A 21,014-nucleotide genomic window follows, 5' to 3' on the forward strand; every position below is an offset into this window, starting at 1 on the left:
AGGGTTCATGAGGAGGCAGCAGATGCCACTTGAACAAGCTCCCCAGGAGCAGAGCAAAGCAGTGAAGCCTTTAATTGCTTTAATCCATTTTTATTTGAGGAGTGCTGAGCCATCCCAGCCCTGGCAGCTGCTGCATCTTCCATGCAGCGATCTTCCTGCTCTCCCCACAAGTGCGTCAGGGACCTCTCTTCAGTCTGAGCCCTCTTCCATGGTCCCCTTGCAGCCCCAGATGCTGCAGGCAGCATTGGCCGGTGCTGGCCAGCCTCTGCCCTTCCTCTGGAGGGGCTGGCTGCATGCTCCTCTGCATTCTGCCCAGCACCCTCAACCACAGATCAACCCCCTGTATCACATCTTCTCATGTACCGACTGGTAAGATGTGCTCAGTTGCCCTGCTGGCACGGGGGCTGCATGTCCTGCTTGTGTGCGCACCCCCGTGCTGCTTCAGGGCACACTCAGCTGTCTGGAGAGTCCATATGGGTATCATGGCAGCTGTTCTGCACCGCGATGAAGGGTGCAAGCACACAGGCTGCTGATCCAGTGCAGCTGCAGAAGCAGCAGTGCAGACTGGGGAAGGCAGAGCCTTAAACTGGGGCAGCTGTGCCCAAATTAGTTCCCTGCCTGCACTGAGCCTATCTAAGCTCTCTCAAGACCAAGATATCAGTATCTCTGGAGGGAGGGGGTTGTGTTAGGTGTTGGGGCTGGTTTGTCTGTGCTGTCTGGATACTCGGGATGGGGAGGTTAGCAATAAAGCTGTGATCTCTTTCCAGGAGCCAGAGCAGCCTACTGTAACAAGTTTAGCTTATGAGAACTGGGGTGCTACAGCATTTTCTTTTACTTTGTTTGAAAGCTACAAAAGTCTGGAGTGGTAAAGTCACCACCTGTGGGACTTTAAAGGGCTGAAGAGGAGGAAGGCAAGAAGAGGCAGGATAAGGTCACCTTAGAGGGCTTCTGTTTTGGTTTTGGGACTTGCTGTGGCCCAGCTCTCCCCCTCTGGGCTCTGCTGTGTCAGACAGGTGAGAGGACATACTGGTGTTTGCTGTCTTGTGTGCTTGACCTGTTATTTTCTGGGCATATAATATTTTTGTCCAGAAATGGGCTTTCCATTGATGATCTCCCCAATCTTGTGAGGCACCTGGGGACTTCCCTTGTGTGCAAAGTCATCAGCTCTCATTCCTGCTGCTCTAAACCGGGGCTTGTTGCAGGCAGCACGCAGCAAACCCTTCCCCAAGCAGTGCAGTGCTCCAGGACACTGAAACTTTGTGGTACCCAGTTGCCATATTATTTTTGGGTTTGCTCCCAGGGCCAGTGGCAGCAAACAACTGGTGACGTTTGTGACTGTCAGTGGGACTTGTTATGCTTGTGGGTCTTGGCACCTGTAGCCCCTCTTGCTGAAAGCAGAGCGGCAGCCCTGGCTGGTGAGGTGGGATGGCAGATACTCCAGCAGCAGAGCAGACAGGGTCCCTCAGAGGGCTCTTGTGCCTCCTGGGCACAGCGATGCTTTGAAAGAGCTGGCAGGGACACTGGCTACCGGCTTTCTGAAATAGCTGTCAGAGAGCCAGGAAAATCCCGCTGTGCCTGCCGGTCTGCAGAGCACGATGGGGCAGCGATGTCCCAGCCTGCTGCCTTGGGGGCTGCAGCCCTGTAACGTCCCCTCTCATGTAGAGGGGCTGCTGGACCATGGGGCCTCTTCTGGGTGTCACAAACTGCTGCATTTCATACCTCTTTGTCTTTCTGTGATTGAGCTCTTCCATCGCTTCTGGGAGCAATCTGGGCCTTATTCCTCATCTCATTTTTTAAGTGGTTTCAATTCCAGCTGCTGCTCATGCTGGTAGCTGAATGGAAGATGCTGGTGATGACAGGTCCTGGGGCTGCCTCCTTTGGCATTGTGTGATCCCTGTACAAGGACAGCCACCATCCTGGTCCCTTCATGGCAGTTTCTTCCCTGTGCTCTGCTGCACTGGCATGAAACAGCCCTTTTCTTTCTCACTATAAACCTCTCCTCTGCCAGCCAAAGACACAGCTCCTCTTGTTTGCCTTGCTCCTGTGCTTTCCAAAACAAGGGCCCAGGATTTCTGTAGTCGGGATAAGAGTTTATAAGTTCTTGAATGATGAGAACCAGCTTTTTGGTCAATCTGGATCTTTCATTTAATAATATAGACCGTTTTAAGTGTCCCTATAAATGTTGCCTTGGTGTTTTAGCACTCTGTTCCCTGTTGGACCGTGGTTTATGCAGCTGGTGCTGGTCAAGAAAAGTGATGATGCTGAACGTGGTGGATGCTGCTGTAGCTGGAGTTACCCTGCATGCATGGACCTGGTGCTGGGCTGAGGCCAAGCAGGATGCATGTGTGTGGAGCTAAACTGTTAATGGTTAGTCCCATGGGAGGGATGTCTGCTTTTGGGTGTTCACCTGTGCGTGGGGTCTGGGGAAGGGAGTCCCTTGCTCAGCATTAAGTGGTGCTGGGAAAATGCAACTGCTGCTTTCTGCCTCCTTCAGGATGGGTGGAAAACCTTGAAAATCACAACTTTTATCTTATTTTCTCCCTGCCCTGTGACACCAGCAGATGAATGCCTTTTTGAGACTGAGACCATTCTCCTAATAGACAAGATGACCGACTTCTACGCAGATGCTCAGTAGGAACGTGACCCCGCTATTACCTGCAGCAGAGCTGTTGGAAGTGCAGTGGCACTTATTTACCTGTTTGAGAGCCTCCTCCTCCCACCCGTTAGCAGAGGAATTTTTTTTAGGACTTGCTTTTCATTCTGGAGCTGAAGTGTTGATTTTTGTAGCCTTCACCTCCTTCATTGTGTGAATAATGTGTGTGGTTGCTGGTGAGAAAACTTCACGAAGTGCAGTTAAGTGTGTTGGTGAAACAGCTTGGCCGCAGCCAGAGTTGGTCTGAAATAGGGCTCTGCTCTGGGCCAGCTGTGTTGGGGTGGCTGAGGGACACTGTGTGTCCTGGGCCACCTCCCTTGTGCCCCGAAGAGGAGAGTGGATGCAAGACCAGAGAGTATGTCCTGTGTGAGCTGGGACACAGGCAATAGCAGTTCTCTGGCCAGGCCGAGGGGATACCCTCGCCAGTGGGCTGGGTTTGGTTTGTGGGGAAATCCTAGCAGCATCTCCCAGAAGCGCTGGTCCTCTCCTGCAGTGCTCAGACAGAAGAGTTTTAAAGGATGCTCTCAAAGCCCCGGTTTTCAGCATGGGCAGCCAGGTACTGTCGTTTGCCTGAACAAGCAGAGCCTCTTGTGCTGGCGTGCTGCCTCTTGTTGTTTTAAACCATCCACAGAGCAAAGCTCCCTGCTCAGCAGCAAGGCTAATCTCAGCTCATCTGACATTAGTGTAAACTGACACTCTTGGGAATTTGGGGACAGAAAACTTTCCCTGGGGAGACTGCCGCTATGCAAACCCTGCCTTGAGAAAATGGGGAGAAAAGCAGTGGAGAGTTGTAGCCACCTGGAAACAACCCCCTTCGCTGCCTGGGGGTCTGGGAGCATCTGCCTGGGCAGCCTGGGGAGCTGCTGCCTGGGAGGCTGTGCTTGCAGGATTATTTGGAAGTGGTTTGCTGCGGATTTGGAGGGATGTTAGCTGCATTCCTGAGCCCAGTGGGGCTGGTGCTCTGCAGAGCAGAGGGCTCGGCAGGGAATTGGCTCTGGCTCTGCAGTACCCCTGAACCAGCCCCGTCAAAGTCCTTGCCTTGAAGCGAAGGGTACTGCAGCAGGGGACTGTCTTGCTGGAGCCCTGCCGTTGGCTTGGACCCACGAGACGGCGGTGATACCAGAACAGGTTTTTTGGGAGCAACTGCAGCCTTTGAGAGTGGAAGTGTCCATGGAGTCATGCTGGCAGCCTTTCCGGTCCCTTTTGTTGTGGAGCTGGGGGTTGCCTTGCACTCCACAATCCACTACTGTAATCCCCTTGGAGTGCTGCTCTGGTCTAAACTTAAAAGGGGTGCAGCTGAGACTGCTAATGCAGGCAGCACTGGCAAGGTGCTGAGCCTTCCTCCCACCCTGTGCTCCTGTGCAGGACCTCTCTGGGCTATAGGTGGAGGATGGAGTCATGCCTGGCAGACCCTCCTGGGCTGGTTCTGCAAGGGCTGGGGGAAGGAGAACTTTCCTGCCTGCCACCTGGATGCCTGCCACCTGGACCCAGCCTGCTCCCTGGGGAGGGCTGGAGCCTGCTGGTCATGCCGGCGCTGGAAATGCGGCAGCAGGAGCTGTCTTGTTCCCCCCCCTCCCCCCCCCCCATCAGCTTCAGCCTAAGGATAAAGCACCGACCCAGGAGCTGCCAGTCAGATGTCCCTGCTCGGTGCCAGCCGGGCGGTGGCACAGGCTTTTGTCAACCCAGGCAGCATTTGGGAGGCTGAAATGGGAGTGAAGTATCTGACCTTTTGGTGCCCATGGAAGTAAAACTGTCTCGGAGCTTTTTGGGGCTGCCAGCAAGCTGGTGTGACGGGAGAGCCTGAGCTCCCGGGAGCGTTTCAAAGCCAGATCATTCAGTGCCGGGCTGCGGTGGGGCGGTGCTGTTTTGGAAAGAGGGAGCAATGGGGAAAGCTGTCCAAAAGCGGTCCGGTGTTGGGAGGCCGGCATAGATTGCTTTGTACGCAGCAGGGCTGAACTGGGTGGCTCTGAGCCGAGCCTGAACTAACCAGCTTATTTCTCTGCTTTGAGTAATGCCCCTACAAATGTGCCAAGGCCTGAAGGTCACGGCCACGTGAGTAAAGGTCTGGGGTTTAGCTGTGGGCAGAGCATGGCTCCTCCCGAGTGGGCTGTCGTAGCCCTGAGCCCACTGCGGGCTGGAGCCAGCGTGGCATTGGCCCCTCGGGTGGGTGTCAGAGAAGCAGGGGGCTGGCTGGGAGCAGCACCTCCTGTACCGGGCACTTCTCTGAGGTCTAGGAAAAGAGATTAATGCTTACTAGTCCCACATCGGCCCAGATTTTCCTTCTGGGTGTTGGTAATGCTGGCTAGTGCAACAGTGTCTACCTCTGGTTTTGCAAGAAAGCCCAGCAGATTTCCGAACATCTGAAAGGCACCTGGTTTGGGTGTGCCTGCCCCTCTGAAGGCCACAGACCATGCTCAGCTGAGCATGCGGGGTCCCTCCTGGGGCAAAGAGTCACTGCTGTCCCCATTGCAATAGACATTACTGACCTAGTGTGGTGCGCGAGTGCATTTCTCTTAGAGCCGGGAGGCAAGGTACAGAAGCCTAATACCGGATCAGGGCATCACAACTGGATAGTGATGATGCATCTCTAGGCACTGATGTCATCAGCCATAAAAGCAAAATGACATCTAACACACAGCACAACCATCTTTAGCTGTCTCTGCACGAGTCTGACTCCGTAAAGCCCTGTTTCCTTTTGGAGCTGTTTGACCACTCTCCCGGGGGGATTTGGAGGAGAGGGAGATGCACGAGGACGCCATGGGACCTGACCCAGCTCCTCCCCGTGCTGGGAGGGAGGTGGCAGTAATTCACAGGCCAAGAAACACTTGGGGCTCACTCTGTACCGTGTCTGTGGGAGACAGCCCACGGGCTGCTGGATATGCTCGGAGCAAGCCTGATGTTTTTCCTCAGAAAGCCAAACTTTGCCTGTCCTCATGCAATGCTCTGATCCCCTCCTTGCTGTCTGGAAAGCCCCGGCAGGCCTTGATGCTGAGCCCATCAGGTGGAATTACTTAATTCAGCCCTGAGGAGTGACACCCACACCCAAGAGTGGGTCCCTTCCCTCTAATCTCTTGCTGCCATCAGCTGCCTGAGCCTGCATGGGGCAAAACAAGCACCGTGTAAGCAGATGGTGCCTTCTCCATCATCCCACCACCGCTTCAGTAGCCCTGAATAAAACTGCCCCGTTACCTTTTTCCCGTGAGCTGCCCCCATGGTCCGACGTATCAGCTATGCTCTGCTCACCCGGGGTGTGGGACCAGCTGGCTCTCCGTGGTCGCTGGCCCCCTTACTCCCAGGCAGATGTGTGGCTGTGCAGCTCCTGGCCCCTCGGTAGCTGCTGTGGGGAGACGAGGGTGAAATCCAGCCTGTCTGCAGCGGGGTCGGGCGGGAAAGCTTGCTTTTCCTCCCTTCTCCCAGCACGTGGAGAACTCATTTTCTTCATGCACCTAACGGCTGGCTCACGCCCAGGCTCTGCCCGGGCACAAAGGCAGCTTTCATGCTGCGGATGCCCAGTTTCTAAGCCGGGATCCGTATTTTGAGAGGCTGTGGAAGATTACAGTAATTGCACTTGACAGGGCAAGATGTCACAGGACGCGGATTCGCCCAGCTGCGGGGCCCCGGCACCCGTTGGTCCTTGCCTGTGGCATCCTTCCTAGCTGCTCCTTTGGTGCTTTGCCGAAATAAACCCATACCCCCAAATAAAAGAGGATTATCCCTCTGCTACCCGTCTGCATTGTGGCTCTTGGCTCCTGTTACAGCACTGGATTTTGCAAACTTTGCTCCTGCAAACACCCCAGCCTGCCTGTTTGCTGCTGCAGTGCTGGAGCCCACCATGGCCCCCGGGTGAGCCCAGGTTACCCGGAGCTAGGTCCTGGGAGGCCGGGCACGTCAGGGCTTGCTTGTGGTTGCTGAAGTCTCTGGGAGATGCCGCATGGTGAAAACCAGCCAGGTAGGTGCCTATCTCTGCAGTAATACAGCTTTCCGAATGCTAAGGCACTAAAAAATCTCATCTGGGGACTACTGTGCCTGCACCCACCACCCTCTTCACAACTTTTTAAAAACCAAGCAAGTTAAATTTGACTCCTGATGCCATATTTATACCCCTGCCTCCCAGATGCTGGACTTTTGAAATGCTCCAATTGATTTATCAGGACACGGTGGCTTTGGCAGGAATGGCTCTTCAAAACGCTGGCTGCTGATTAAGGTCCCTGCACAGGAGTTACACTTTTAGCTCTTCCTATTTATTGAAAATTGTGATGTACCTTTAGTAGGTGCTTTGTGATGGATTCATAGTTAATTTTAACTGTCTGTAGTGTGCTGAAACATAAATTTCCTTGATTTTGGCTTTAAACCAAATTTCTCATGTGGATTGCAAAGGGCTATGAAGAGTTTCCTGCGGCTAAAAGGGGCCGGTTGTTTTCTGGGCTGTAGCTGATGCTGTGTGCTGGTTTAGCCCATGCAGCCGCCTTTACAGCTCTTAGGCTGTTTTCAGTTTGGCTTACGAGCGAATCTAGATCCTTTGAGGGGGCTTAAAATAGTTGGCATATTTATACTGGCAGTGCGGCAGGACTGTGTGATGTGAGGGCTGTTGTGTCTGCTGCGTTGTGTTATTTCTCGCTGCTGCCACGGGTAGGGATGATTCAGCGCTTGGGATTAACCGCTGCTGTTGCAGCAGATTTAGGGATCGATTTATGGTGGAGGCTTCCCTTGGTGGGATCAGGTGCACGTTAAGAGCGCAGCAGGATAAGCTGGGATAAAATACTAGAGCTATTGGGGGTTTCCTCTGTGATGGCTGTGTTTGGGTTTTATTCCAGTTTTGCCTTTGGGAGTTGTTATAGGTGTTACACAATTGATTTCAGGATTTTTCCTTGTTTAGGGAAAACCAGTTGCCTTGCTGGTTTTGGATAGTGGTGCTGGGTTTGGGATCCGGGGTTTCATCCCTAAGGTGGCTGGTGCAGGACAGGCTGTGTCTCTTCCTGGCCTTATCCTGCCAATGCTCCTCACTTCTGCTCCCCTGGGGTGCCTCGGGGGCTCAGATAACCGATGTGAACTGCCTGTTTAAAGTGTTGTGTTGTACTGGGGCAAACCCTGCTGTTAGAGGCAGAAAAGGCTGTGCAGGGCAGCCTCTTACCCTGCACAGCTCCAACAGAAATGCTCCACCCTCACGTTCTGCAAAACTGCTGGTCTGCTTTAAAGAATGGGGAAAAACCAGATACAGTCGTCGGAAATTGAAGTCTGTATATGATGCAAATTTGTCCCTGTCCATGATGAGAGATAAGCCTGGGCCATCACCCACGCAGTCTGATCTCAGCAGCGCTGGTGCTCGGGGAGGTTTTGGGTACAGATGGGGCTGGGGTGAGTGCAGCTGGACACAAGTGGGGGGCAGATGCTCCCCCAGGACCTCCTTGGCGTTGGGTATGAGCATGGGAACCACCCTGGAAGGAGGTCTGTGGGGCTTTGCCAGCCTGCGTTTGGGCAGGGATCCCTCCTTCCCTGGAGGTGCTGGCTGGCCCCAGGTTGGGGTGCTGCTCCTGGAGCAAAGCGGGTGTGCGGGTGCCTGCGGTGGGTGCAGCCTGGGCTGTTGTATGCTCCAGATGGATGCTGACTCCAGCTCTCCCGGTAAAAGGCTCCCACCTATTGGTTATGCTGCACAACTTCAGCCACCTGGACATCAACATGCACATCCATCCCTCCCTCTTTGAGGGCAAAGTCAGGTTGGCACATCCCCGGCCTTATCCTGACCTTTGACGGGGGCGTGCCACAGAAGATTTAGCTTGGATTTAACCCAGGAGAGATGCAACCAGGTGAGGGAAATGCTTTGGTCTGCAAACATTAACCTACATTGCTGCAAGCCGTCCCTGTGGCCTTCTGGCCTTATTGTGGCTGTAGGACAGGGTGGAGGCAGGAGCTCCAGGGGGAAACCACCAAGGTCTGAGCATCCCCAGGGATAACTCTGCCCTGTGCCATGTGGGGAGGGGGAGCACCCGTGTGCAGTGCCATGGGATGGGTGATGGTGACACCTGGCTGGTGGCAGAGAACATGGTGTGCTGCATCTGCAGGGAAAAGCATGGATTATGCTTGAAAATGGAAGTGAGAAGGTAGTTGTGTTATAATTAGGTCTTATTTAAGAACTCTGAAAAAACTTCTACAACGTTTTTAGTTCAAAGACAGAAAAATAAAATACTCTATATTGACCCATAGATGAGGACAGCTCAGCTGAACCCTGGCCAGGTGTTCGCTCAGGCCCTGCAGGCACTGGTACAGCTCTTCCCCAGTCCCTGCACAGCCCCTGCTGGGAAACTCCGGTTCCTGGGAACGCACCCACTGCTGGGCTGTGGGACCAGGCGGTGGGGGGGCTGGGGCTGGTGTGGTGGGGCTGTGCTCCCCGCCATGGGGCTGGCATCTCTGTGAGACTGGTGGTGTCTGCCCTCTGTGGCAGGCTGGGGGCTTGGAGCTAATCCATCTTCCTGGGGGCGCAGCCCTCCATCTCTAGCAGCTCAGGCCAGCCGTCATATTTATTTGTGTCCTTATCATTTTTGATGTGCTGCAGGAAAAGAAAAAAAGGCGAATGAATGAGGAGGTTGGTGGCACAGTGCAAATTTGAAACGTGGCAAAACTTCCAGCTTGGCTCGACGTGGGGGATAACGCCACTGGCCCATGTCTTCTGCAGACAGGTGGGATGTAGCTCGAGAGGTGCTACGAAGAGGATGGGAGTCCCCAGAGCTGGTGGCAGGGGAGGGACATGTACCTGTTCAAAGGGGCTCTTTTTCTTCAGCCCTTTCGCTCCCAAGAAGACCCAGTTGTCCCGGAATCCCAGATTGCTGGCGTGGCTGCTGCCCAGCTCCGTGAAGTATGCACGGACTTTGTCGTTCATTCTGAAGGAGGGTGAGAGGGTGTTAGTGTGGTGCCAGGCAGGTGTCCCTTCCCTCCTGTCCCCTCTCTGCTGCTGGCAGCAGCACCTCAGCTCCCCCCAGGTGTGGGTTTTTGGGGAGCCACGTGTTGCTCCCGGGGCCAAACTCACTTTGTGGCAGCGTCATCATAGCTGGCCATCAGCACAATGGTGCCGTGCTTGATCTCTTGGAGGAAGGTATACAGTTTGTTGATGTCTGGGAGAGAAAAGCATCAGGGAAAGAAAAAGGGATTTAGCAGGGAGTGCTGCATGGCAGCTGGCGGGTATGTTCCCCTCTGGGTCAGTGGGAAATATCCTGATTGTGCTGGTGGTAGCCAGGATTTGGAGTCATGGGTTTGGGGAAGGACGGGCTCCCAGATGCTGCATTCCCCACCTTGTGTTCCCGCCTGGGCTCTCCCGCAGCACCCAGGGCTGGTGCTTTCCTCCTGCCGGTACAACCGCAGGGGGGAATTTGCTTCTAAACCTTGCTGGCTGACTGTGAAATCTAGTTATGTGAATTTACCTCCCGACACAAGAAATGAACCCGTTCAGCCGCAGAGCTGATCATGCCTTCAGCTACATTGCGGGAATTATTCCTCATCCTGCATCCCTGGGATGCTCGAGTCCAACGCCCCATCTAGTGGCACAGGAGCCAACTGTCGCCTTCCCAGTGCCCCCGCCACCGCGCGTCTCACTCGCAGGCTCGGCTGGAAACCTCATGGGACTGGTGTTTCTCCTTAAAACTCCAGAGTTACCAAGGACAGGTTGCAAACCCAAAAAGCAGAGAGGGTGATTGATCCCTGGAGAAGGCTCAGACAGAAAAGGGTAAATCAAAAGCACTATAGGAGCGGTTTTAGCGTGTGATTTTGAGGAGTCCTGCCAAAACTCTGGAGAGGTTTGGGTACAGCTTTGCAGCACCAGTGGGACATGCAGCACCCTGCAGGTTAGTGCCAGCCAGGCTGTGAGCGGGTGCTGCCCTGGCTCAGGGCATCTTTTTGCGGTTAGGAAGATTGTTTGAAGCCAGCAAGCGCAGGGACGTGGTCTTTCCTGCCACCAGGCTCTGCTTCATGTGCCCAGCCTCTCTGGGGCTGGGAGCCGCATCTCCTGCCATGCTCTGAGTGCCTCATTTATCCTCCTGCAAAAGGCAGGGAAACGAGCTGCTGCTCAGCCACCACCAGCATTCAAAAACTGAGCTGAAAGCTGCAGAATCTAAGGATTAGTGTAACTACCTGATCTCAGAAAGTAGCTTCTCTCAGGTCTCAAGTGTCCCGGTTTATTCAGTTTATGGAATTATGTTTTTCAGGCAATTATGCACATGTAAAAGGATTCAAGAGCCAGTCTTGGATGTACATGCGTCATGAGGACTCCAGGCTCAGTGGCCTCAGGGAAAGCTGAGCTTTTACTTCTGGAGCTGGCAATCCTGATCAAAGTCCGCTCAACTTTATTGTTAAATACATGACAGAGGAGCAGCCTGAATAGCCAGCAGTGCCAGTGGGAACCCTGGCTGGGAAGCACCAAGCAGCGAAGCGACTGAGCTTACCTCCAGAGTACGTATCGAATGTGTCAGCTTTCAGGAACTGCCCACTTGTTCCTGAAAGGTTAAAATTCAAAACAGAGGGCAGTGAGTTTGACTGGGGTGGCTCTAGACTTCGCCTGGCCACCAGCTTGGAGTTCCTGCTGCAAAACGCTTTGCCCTTCCCTCAGTGTGTTGTATTTTCTGCAATGGTGAATATGTTGCTTGGTGGAGTTCATGGAGCCATCGTGCATGACCCAGGTGGGTTTGTTCCCATCTCCCTGGCAGTGCTTGCAACCATAATTGTGGCTGTGCACCCCATGCAGTGCTGGACTGGTGTGCTTTTGGCTCAGCCATGGTGCTGGGGTCGGGGTCCCCAGTGGCCTCTTCCCTCCTGGGGGAGGAAGGGACCCTGGCTGTGGGGAGAGGGGGGCTAGTGCTCGCCTGACTCACCATTCACCAGCGCGATGTTCAGGCCTCTGCCAACATTGTTTTTCACGCTGCTCATGAGGCTGGAAAAGAAAGCAGAGAGCACCAGTAAGTGCAGGGATGCCCTGGAGATGCTGGTGCCAGTGAAACTGTGATGGGGTGAAGTGGCTGCAGACAGCAAAATGTCCCCAGAAGCAGTAGCAAAGAAAACTGTTTCCAATTTTTTTTTAACCACAGATGCACTGTGATGGCCATCGACATGCTCGGTAGAGGCCCAACTCACTCTACGCAAGCCCAGGCCAGCCACGGCTGCCCCGTCCCCACTGTGTGCTGCTTACACCATGTCATCAAAGCAGATGGAGGGTCCCACCACGTTTGCAGCACCACTGATGATCTTGAAGGCAAAATGGTTCTCGGGGCAGCTCTGCTGGTTCCTGCACTTGTGCCGGGGCAGCTGCTCACCTGCAAGGGAGGAGCGGAGCTGCGAGCCATGGCGTTGGCCCCATGGCGGGACTCTGGCCGTGTCCATGAGGGGCTGACCAGGGCTGGCATTGAGGCATGGTGGCCCAGTGAGAGGAAAGCACCTGGACCAGTTTCTTGCATGAAGGACTCTTCCTGGGACTGGGACCAGCTGCTTCTTTGAGGTTTATGGTCCTGAGGCTCGGGGAGGCGGGGGTGGGTGGGACGAGCTGGCCAGGGTGCCAGGTGCCACTCAGGGTGTGAGCAGCGGCATGGCAAGCTGGTGCCATGGGGACTGCAGAGGGGTGTGTGCCAGGGAACGTTTGGAGCTGGCACTCGCTCAGAGCCAACCCCTCGAGGCTTTTCTGCCCGGAGCTTCCCCATTCTTGGCTGGGGCAGGGACCTGTGCCACACTGCCGGGCATGGCATGTGACCTGTTCCGTGCTGTAGCCCAGGGGTGTTTTTGCTGGGGCAGGGATATCGCATGAAGGTCATGTGCTTGCAGAGCCTGCCAAAGGCACTCTTGCTGTGTGCAATAATGAAATGCCCCTGTGTTTGGCAGAGTGTGGTTTTTGCCTCAGGAAAGGGTCTCTTGAGAGCAGCTATCACGTTTCCAGCATCACCCGCAGCCCTGGAGCAGGGTTGTGTTGTGTGATGGAGATGAAGTCGAGAGCGGTACTCACTGCTGGACTTGTCGGTGCCACCTGTGGGTATCAAGGAGGAGGGTTAGACACCCCAGAGAGCTGCTGGCTCTTCCCTGATCCAGGAGCAGCTGTTCAGGCACCAGCTCTCCGAAACTGCTCTCTATGGCTGCAAGCACCCCCAGAGCCACCCACCCCTGTGCAGCTTCCCACCACGCTGTCCCCTCCCTGCCCTGATGGCCAGAGCTGGTGGCTATAGCTTTGGCCAAGGACTGCAAGTGCAAATGTGTATGGCAGCTATGTGCCGCTCTGGGGTCTGGCTTGTGACGGGGCTGCCCCCACTCTCCCTCTGGACCCAGCTGGACCCCCGCTGGTGCCTCACCGAGCCAGCTCCGCACGCTGATGGCTTTCCAGCTCCGTTCGAAGTATGTCTGCACAATGAACCATGTGCCCAGCAGTGTGATGAACAGTGCCACGTACCGGATCACGCCTGCGAGGGATGGGAGAGAAGCCAGGTGAGCAGCAGCATGGGTTGGGGACTGGAGCATCCCTCTGGCTTCTTGGGGGCTTGGTCCATGTGTCCCCAGGTTAGCAGGCACAGGGTGACAGCCAGTGCTTGTGTGGTGTGGAAAGGCAGCTAACACTCCTTCCTCCATCCTCTGAAAGGACTCTGATCTCTTAATTAATGTCTCTAGAGCGTGTGGCGATGCTCAGATAGGCATTACCCTTCTACTGGGAGGCACTATTCATATTTCTCTCTGCATTAAAGTAAATCTGATAATTAGTCAGAAAGCTATGTAAATCCAAGTATTTCTTATGTTCCCAGTGCTGGGAAGGCTGCTATCCCCCAATTAGTCACTAGCTACAGCCGAGCAGCTGCTAATAGAAATGTGATTGGCATTTGGCTTTAAAGCAGCGCTCATCGGAGCAAAACGTTCCAGTCCTGCATGGAAAGAGAGTAGAAAAATGTACTTCTATTGCAGCTGAATGGCTCTTATGGAGCCATGAATGTCTCAATAGCCCTCTCTTCCCAGCCGCAGAGGGTTTCACTGGGAAAAATACAACAGGCTGAAATCTACACAGATCTTTTAAAAACCTGATGCTTATACAAAGGCCCTTTCCCATACCCCTGGCAGGGGCAAAGGTCAGGGTAGCTGGGTTTGGAAGAGGTCGTGTAAATGAAAAGGAGGTGGAAAAAACTGCAGAAGAATGGACAGAGAAAAGTCAGTCTCTTTCTCCCTCCTTACTTGTCATCCGCATGGTGGTGGGGAGAGAGAGCACGACCGAGGGGGTGGCCGACAGTCACAGGTCACCCTGAGGAAAAAGAAGGCAATACATAAAGCATACCTGTAACCCACCAAAGCCAGGCAGGTATTAGATGAAAAAATAACTGCGATGTTTAGGAAAATTTGCAATAAAGGGTCTCCAAAGAGGTATAAATTCCTATTGGGCACGTGTGTTCAGTCCCACCCTGGTATTGAAATCCTGGCTCTTGTATGACGGAGCATGCTGCACTAATTGAGCTTTCTTCATTTTTAAGCCTCTGAACTCTTCACTGTGACCGGCTGCTGCCCCGTGTCCTTCTGTTTCATGTCCTTTTCTCAGCACTGGATCACGCTTTTCTATCTGCTGATAATGATGAGCTCAAGGAGCATATTTTTGATCATGGCTCTGCTGCATTTCCCTCTGGGATAACGTACAGCAGGTTTCAAATATTAGGGGCTGCAAAATGCCATCTGAGGACAATCTGTGATTTGGCCTTGCCCGAGCAAGGGGCTCTGTGGGAACAAGCTTGTCTTCCTTAAAACCAGAAAGGGAAGGGTAAAAGAGCAGGGCCGCTGAGCTGGGCAGAGTAGCCAGGTTGGGGGACGCCTGACTTAAGAACAGAAGTATTTCCACTTGCCCAAACCCTGCAGCATCTTCACCCACACAAATGGGGAGTAGCTGTAATTTGGAGAATGAGCTGTTTCCTACCCAAGCGAGTCTGTCTGTCCCCTTCTCTCCTGCTGCCACCCCACTACACCGGGCTTCCAGGGGCTGGGGACCCACTCCTACCTTCAAAATTCGGGGCTGCAGTCTGGTGAATGTCCGTCCTGGTAAACCACCCTGGAGTCCTAAGTCAAGTTGTCACCTACAAGATGTGTGCTCAGAGCTAAAGAGCCTAATGTTAACGAAAGCAGCCCTTTCTTGAGGCTTGGCATAGAAAATTTGTAGAAGAGCTGTGCTGGAGGTTGCTTTTCCTGTTTGAAGGGTAAATAAGGAGCAGCGGGTTGTAGCAGGGCTGGGCTGCAAGTTGATTTCAGGCTGCTGCGTCATGAGGAAGGAAAGAAGAGCTTTGTCTCCTGCCCAGCCCTGCTCTGGGTCCCCTCCCAGGACTTGAGTTCAGCAAAACTGCCTGTGGCAGTGTGATTGACCGTGGCCTTGGTGCAGCGTTCTCCCTTGGCCCCCTGGGTGAGATGCACCCAGCACCCCACATCACCACTCTGGCTTCCCCTGCACCCTGGGGTAGGTTGCAGCATCACCATATGGGGCCTTTAGGCAGCCTCAAAAGCAAGAAGAGAAATGATCTGCATTGCAGGAGGAAAGCTGTTGTGTTCCTGCTTGGCCCGAGACCCCAGTGGGCGGTTTGCAGTAGGCCAGGGTGGCCAGTGCCCGACCAGAGTGGCAGCCCCACAGTGATGTTTCAGCTGTCCAAAGCCTGGCACTGGTCCCCACGAGACCCCTCCATGTTGCCCACATTTGCCATAAGGCTGTGGCAAGGAGGAGCTGCTGAAGCTGCTTGGGCAGGAAGCTAGTGGTTTCCCATGGGAGACTGGCCTCATGGCTTATCTGCATTTCAGAGGAAGCCTTGGAAGGTATGTGTGTACCCTCACATATCATGGCAGTGTGGTTTTGATAGTGTATCAGCTAAGCACACTGGCTTCCCAGCAGCATCTCACTCCTCTCTGGAGCTATTCCTCCCAGAGGAAGGTGGCCGTGAGCAGGAATCTGCCTCTGCCACCACTAAGGTGGCACAGGGGTCTGCGATGCCCACAGACCTTCCCCCCCACACCTTGTCCTGGTCCATCCCCACCCCATGGCACAGCATCCCTGAAATGGATTTTAAACTTGTGTCGGAGCTGGCATGAACAAGCCCATTTCAATGAGCTGGTGGAAGAGCCACAAACCTGAAAACAGACAGTTTAAACATTTTGGAGGAGAAATGCTGCCTGTGGCTGGATCTGCAGCGACAGCACTGGGCTCTTGCCTTTTGCTCCTTTCAGCATGAAGTTTTGCTTTTGAAATGCAGAGACCCTCTCCTCATGCTGGGCTTCCCAGCCCAATGCCTGCTCAGTGATGGGGGCAGAAAAGCAGTCCTTAAAATCCCCCTTGGCAAGTTACAAGTTCTTCAGAATTGGTATTGGTTTGCTTTTGGAGCTTGATGAGCTCCCCCTCCGAATGCCATGAGCGGAGCCTGCAGCTGGTGCGGATTTGGAACTGGGCTGTGATTTGGACACAGTGAATGGAGCAAAACTCCACTGGATTTGCAGAACCATCCCCATTTGGTCCCTGCTGCTGCAGGGGACACCAGCCAGCCTCAGCAGGGCCCATTGCACAGTGCTCTCCTTCACCAAATTTGTATTTTTTTCTATGCACATATTGATTTCATTGCAGAGGAAGAGAAATGGAAAAACAAACCAATAAAAGCTAGTGCTGTAGGGAAGTCGTGTATTTATTTGGGCTATTTATCTTCACCTTAATCCCAGGTAAAATTTATTGGGCAAAGTCTCTAGGTGGTGAAATTACTGGAAACTGATTCCGTTACAAGAGGGTAGCCCTGTCCTGGGATTTCTATTATATTCTCTTTTGTTTAGATTAATTTTTTTTCTTTCTTTCTTTCTAAACGTGTGCTGGGTAGAAAGACCGTTGTGCTCTGGCATCTGCCAGAAAGAACTTGCAGGAGAGGGAGAAAGGAAGTTATTTTGTCTAATAAACCTGAAGCTTATTTGCTTAAAAATGTTGCGGGAACAAAAAGGTTCTCAGACAAATATTGCTAAAGATGCCTGTGGCATTGTAAGACAAAGATTCCACCCCGAGCTGGCTCAGGTCTGAAGTGCCGCTTGGCAGCACTCCATGCCTGCTGCCAAGAAGAAACCCAGGCAGATCCCTGCCCTTGCAGGAAGGTGTTCCAGGATGCAGCGGGTGAATGTTCCTGTTTCCTCCCAGTGCTACGGGAAAACTTTGCTTCTCCAGAAATTCCTGCCTTTGTGTTTTTTTTGGACCCCTGTCTCCCGGGCTTTAGAGCCCCACAGGTCCTTCTTTCTCCCAGCAGGTCCCTGACCGTAAATGAGACATCATTTTATTGCGGGGTGGGGATGTGGCTCCAAAGAGGGTGGCTGCCAGATGTCACCCATGCCCATGTGCAGCCAGGCACCCTCCAGAAGTCAGGGTTCTCCTGCAAAACTGAACGCAGGGGCACAGAAATCTTTTTAGTCTCAAATGGAGTCGATCCAACTGAGCTTTACCAAGTTACTGAACGGGAGAGCACTGCCTGCAGGTGGGCTTATGAATTCCTCAGCTCGTAAAAATGCTTGGCCAGCTGCTGCATCCACCAGATGGCTGGAGAGGGCATCTTGCAGTGAAGCTGCCCCCAGCACAAGTCAATAGTTAACTGGGGTGAGGCCCTGATCCTGAAGCAGAAGCCAAACAGGATGCACGGCAGTGGCGGGCAGGGCTGTGGGTCGGGAGCAGGACGGCAGCCAAGGTTCGACAGGACACCCGGAGGTGCTGCTGGGGGAGCCGGGCTTGGGGCCGGTGAAAGGGAACAGCCTGGTTTCGGTGCCCGCTGCGTGCTGCACCCCTGCCCGCTGCACCCCTGCCCGCTGCACCCCTGCCTGCTGCGTGCTGCACCCCTGCCCGCTGCACCCCTGCCCGCTGTGTGCTGCACCCTTGCCCGCTGCGTGCTGCACCCCTGCCTGCTGCGTGCTGCACCCCTGCCCGCTGCGTGCTGCACCCCTGCCCGCTGCGTGCTGCACCCCTGCCTGCTGTGTACTGCACCCCTGCCTGCTGCGTGCTGCACCCCTGCCCGCTGCATGCTGCACCCCTGCCTGCTGTGTACTGCACCCCTGCCTGCTGCGTGCTGCACCCCTGCCCGCTGCACCCCTGCCCGCTGCACCCCTGCCCGCTGCGTGCTGCACCCCTGCCCGCTACACCCCTGCCCGCTGCGTGCTGCACCCCTGCCTGCTGCGTGCTGCACCCCTGCCCGCTGCACCCCTGCCCGCTGCACCCCTGCCCGCTGCGTGCTGCACCCCTGCCTGCCGCGTGCTGCACCCCTGCCCGCTGCGTGCTGCACCCCTGCCTGCTGCGTGCTGCGGGGCAGGCATGGCCCCATCCTGCATTCCGCTGCCTGTGGCTGCCAGAGGAGCACTGCCCATCCACAGCTGCCACTGATTCTGTCTCTTGCTCTTTTATTTGTCACTGGTGGCCACTTGTCCAGCTCTCAGTACATCTCATGAAGCCCAAAGCTAAATCACTGTGAGCTCGCCTCTCCAGTGAGGTTTACCCAAGCAATGAATCAAGAGCTGCAGCAGCCGTGAGAGATGGAGGGGAGCAATCAAATCCTCTCTGGCACAGGAACAGCGGCTGGCAGCTGGGCGGATTGCAGATTTTACCGAAGAGGGTTATGCCTAAACCTCAAGGCAAAAGGAGGGGCACAAGTGCTGATGCTCAGGGCTGGCAGCGGGCTGTCTGCTGGGGAGAGGTGCTGCTTGGGGCTGAAAGCACAGGGAAAGCATGGGCCATGCACTGGTCCCTCCACTGGGCTGTGGGGATGGGCTCTGGTTTTGCATGATTACATGTGTGGGAGGACCCAAAATGAATTTTTGTCAGCTAGCAAAGCCCTGGCTGCCAGCACCCCGAGGGCTCCCGGTCGGTGCCTCGGAGGTGTCCTGGCAGTTGGGCTGGAGCATTGCTTAGGTCTCCCGCTTACTCGTCTGATTTTCCTGTGTGCAGCCGAGCCCTGGCTGCTCTGAGTACGCAGAGGTTGTTCTTGGGAGATGGGGGTGCTTTTCTTACCATGTCAGAGAAGGTTTTCAGCTGACCAGTGTTTGCTGCTTTGTATCAGAAAGCAGTTGGTACCTCATGTCCTTCTACCCTTCCATCTACTCTGGGTTCTCAGATGTCCAGCTGATGCCGTTGGCTTTTTAAAGAAGATAATGCCCTCCCGACAGGTGCTGTGTGGGCAGCAAGGCCTGTTCCCTACACAAGCTCTTTCAGCAGTGCAAAAGAAAACAGATGGTATCCTGAACAGCAGCTTGGCCTCTGACAAGCCGCACTCTGCATAGCAAAAGCCCCACAAATTCATCCACAGCCACGATGGGTAAAGGCCTTTAACCTGAACCACACATCACACAGTTGATTCCACCATATATCCCGTAATGAGGGGAAATGTGGATTTAACCCTTGCCATTAACACAGGTAGTTCATTAATTCTGTCTAGGAAACCAGCACAGCTGCACCTCACAGAAAGAATGCCAGCGCATGGGGCTTCCCCTTCACCTCTGTGCTACGAGAAGGAGGAACAATTAAAACCTTCCCTGTGCGACCCTCTAACCTGCCAGCCAAGTCAGAAGAAAAGTGCTGCAGAAAGGCATTATTTCAGCCATGCTCTAGAAACACCATTTCCTCACTAAGCCTACATACCGCTCAGTGGCTGGGGCACGCTGTCCCTCTCCGCAGGCTGCGTGGGTGCCGGGGCATCTGGGGAGCTGGGGCACCATGTGCTTGGCAGCGCAGCAGTGCGGCTGCCCAGCCCAGCCTGGCCCTCTGTGACTCATGGCACCTCCCTGAGCCTTATGTCACTGCCCTGCACAGGGCTGGGTGCTCCGGTGTGCCGTCCTGGTGTGCCATCCCATGGGGCACAGTAGCCAGCAGCGGTTGGGAGCAGCTGTCTTGTGGGAGGGGAAAAAAAAAAAAAGTCATTCCTGCAGCTGTGAGCTCGTGTTTCCTTTGGAGGTTTTCTCCGCTCTGGCACTCACTTTTTTGCCACATCAGAAGAGGAAAACCTCCCCCGGGTGGGCACCAGCCTGAGCCTCTGCACTGGCCCAGAACCAGCACAGCGGGCAGCCTGGCTGGGGCAGGGTGCTGTACCGCGGGGGCGGGTGGGCACGGAGCCAGGACTGGTGTCCTCCCACGTGGAGTAAATCCAGAATAACCGGGTCTGGTGGGTTTTCCCCCTGGCTGTGCTGCACGCGTGTGGGCTGGCCCCCAGCGCCGCTTTGCTGCTTATCGTTTGCAGGAGGCTGGAGGTTCCTTTTTCAAATAAGCATTTATTTATCCAGCAACAGTCCTGAACTCCAAAGGAGTCCTGAGTTAACTGTAGATATAGATTTAGGTCATTTTCTTTTAAATCATTTATTGTTATTATGTTTCTGAAGGAAGAAATCACTCCTTGGAGACTCCAGCCCTGCAGTTAGCATGAGAGGCCCTATACATTTTCCAAAGCTGAACCTCATTTACCTGGCAGCCAAGAACAAAACAGTTCCCATTCCTTTTTCCTTTTTCTTTTCCATTCCCATCACTTAGAAGAACTAGACAGCTTCTCTTGGAGCTTTTAAAACAATTTTTGCCTGAGAGTCCACGAAGGAGATGCAGGGCCGGCAGTGACAGCCCTGCCTTTGGGACTGCAGCTTGCAGAGGGCTGGAGCAGAGCTCTTGCGGGACTGATGCTGCTCCCTGGTAACTAAGTTGACAGCTGAGGGTGCTCTCTGCATAAAAATATGTACTGAGCTTCCCTTCACTTGCCCCCCGGCTCAGGTCCCCAGTGCTGGGCAAGGGGTGCAGGATGCAGCCTGGGTGCAGGGGGTGCTGGACTGTACCCAAAAGGAAATCGCAGTCTGTATATTAAAACCTTCCAGACAGGGAGCAGAAAAGCAAACACAGGCCTGGGCTTTGCATTGGGATAATTATTGCCCTCGGAAGGAAATTTTAGCTGTGGCGAGAGTCTGAGCTTAAACAGCGCAGTCTAAATCAGAAACCTCCTCCTTCTCCAGGGAAATATCCTTCCTATTAGTTTGTTTAGCTGCTGGCAATAACTGGCTCGGCTCAATAACAAAGCGCCCCAGGCCCCGGTGTGCTGCAGCATGTCTCTGCTCCATTTCCCTACTTCCCACCTGCGCAGGAGCTGGCCCATGGCACGGGGCTTGTAGTGCCCTGGGGGAGGCCTGCTTTGTGATGAATTTCTCCTCCTGCTTCAAGGGACCTGAGCACCCCCCGCAACCCCCACCGCCACCAGGTCCTCTATGGAGATAGAGACATTGCTCTGCTTGCAGAGGAAATGAGCAAAAAACATCAGTGGGGCCAGGGGCCTTGTCATCCCAATGAAGAAACCTTGCACGGAATGCCTCTGCTCTCTGGAACTACACGTTTCAGCCAGGATCTTTCCCTGAAACC

General features: G+C 54.3%; 2 protein-coding genes across 5 annotated transcripts in view; both read right to left on the reverse strand.

The window, feature by feature from the left end:
- FAM107A (family with sequence similarity 107 member A) overlaps positions 1–5,971 on the reverse strand; it is a 31,223-nt gene extending 25,252 nt beyond the window's left edge. Inside the window, exon 1 of the mRNA XM_014280251.3 lies at positions 5,843–5,971. Coding sequence (XP_014135726.2) covers positions 5,843–5,866 — 24 coding nt within the window. The 5' untranslated portion in view covers positions 5,867–5,971. The remainder of the gene's footprint in view (positions 1–5,842) is intronic.
- A 2,800-nt stretch (positions 5,972–8,771) lies between these two features.
- FAM3D (FAM3 metabolism regulating signaling molecule D) lies at positions 8,772–19,397 on the reverse strand. 4 transcript variants are annotated; one of them, XM_027806311.2, is made up of 9 exons: positions 13,832–16,713; positions 12,967–13,074; positions 12,627–12,647; positions 11,823–11,946; positions 11,509–11,567; positions 11,083–11,133; positions 9,675–9,759; positions 9,402–9,528; positions 8,772–9,197 (listed from the first exon to the last, which is right to left on the reverse strand). In XM_027806311.2, the coding sequence occupies exons 1-9, from the start codon at positions 13,842–13,844 to the stop codon at positions 9,108–9,110; spliced, it is 678 nt and encodes a 225-aa protein (XP_027662112.1). In that variant the 5' UTR covers positions 13,845–16,713; the 3' UTR covers positions 8,772–9,107. The 4 variants fall into 4 exon arrangements, with proteins under 4 accessions (XP_027662112.1, XP_027662100.1, XP_005432690.2 ...); XM_027806299.2 differs by adding an exon at positions 19,266–19,397 and having other exon boundaries at positions 8,772–9,528; positions 12,967–13,898; XM_005432633.3 differs by having other exon boundaries at positions 12,967–16,713.
- Between the last annotated feature and the right edge of the window lie 1,617 nt (positions 19,398–21,014).

The sequence above is a fragment of the Falco cherrug genome, chromosome 4 (assembly GCF_023634085.1).
Source record: "Falco cherrug isolate bFalChe1 chromosome 4, bFalChe1.pri, whole genome shotgun sequence".
NCBI classification, from domain to species: domain Eukaryota; kingdom Metazoa; phylum Chordata; class Aves; order Falconiformes; family Falconidae; genus Falco; species Falco cherrug.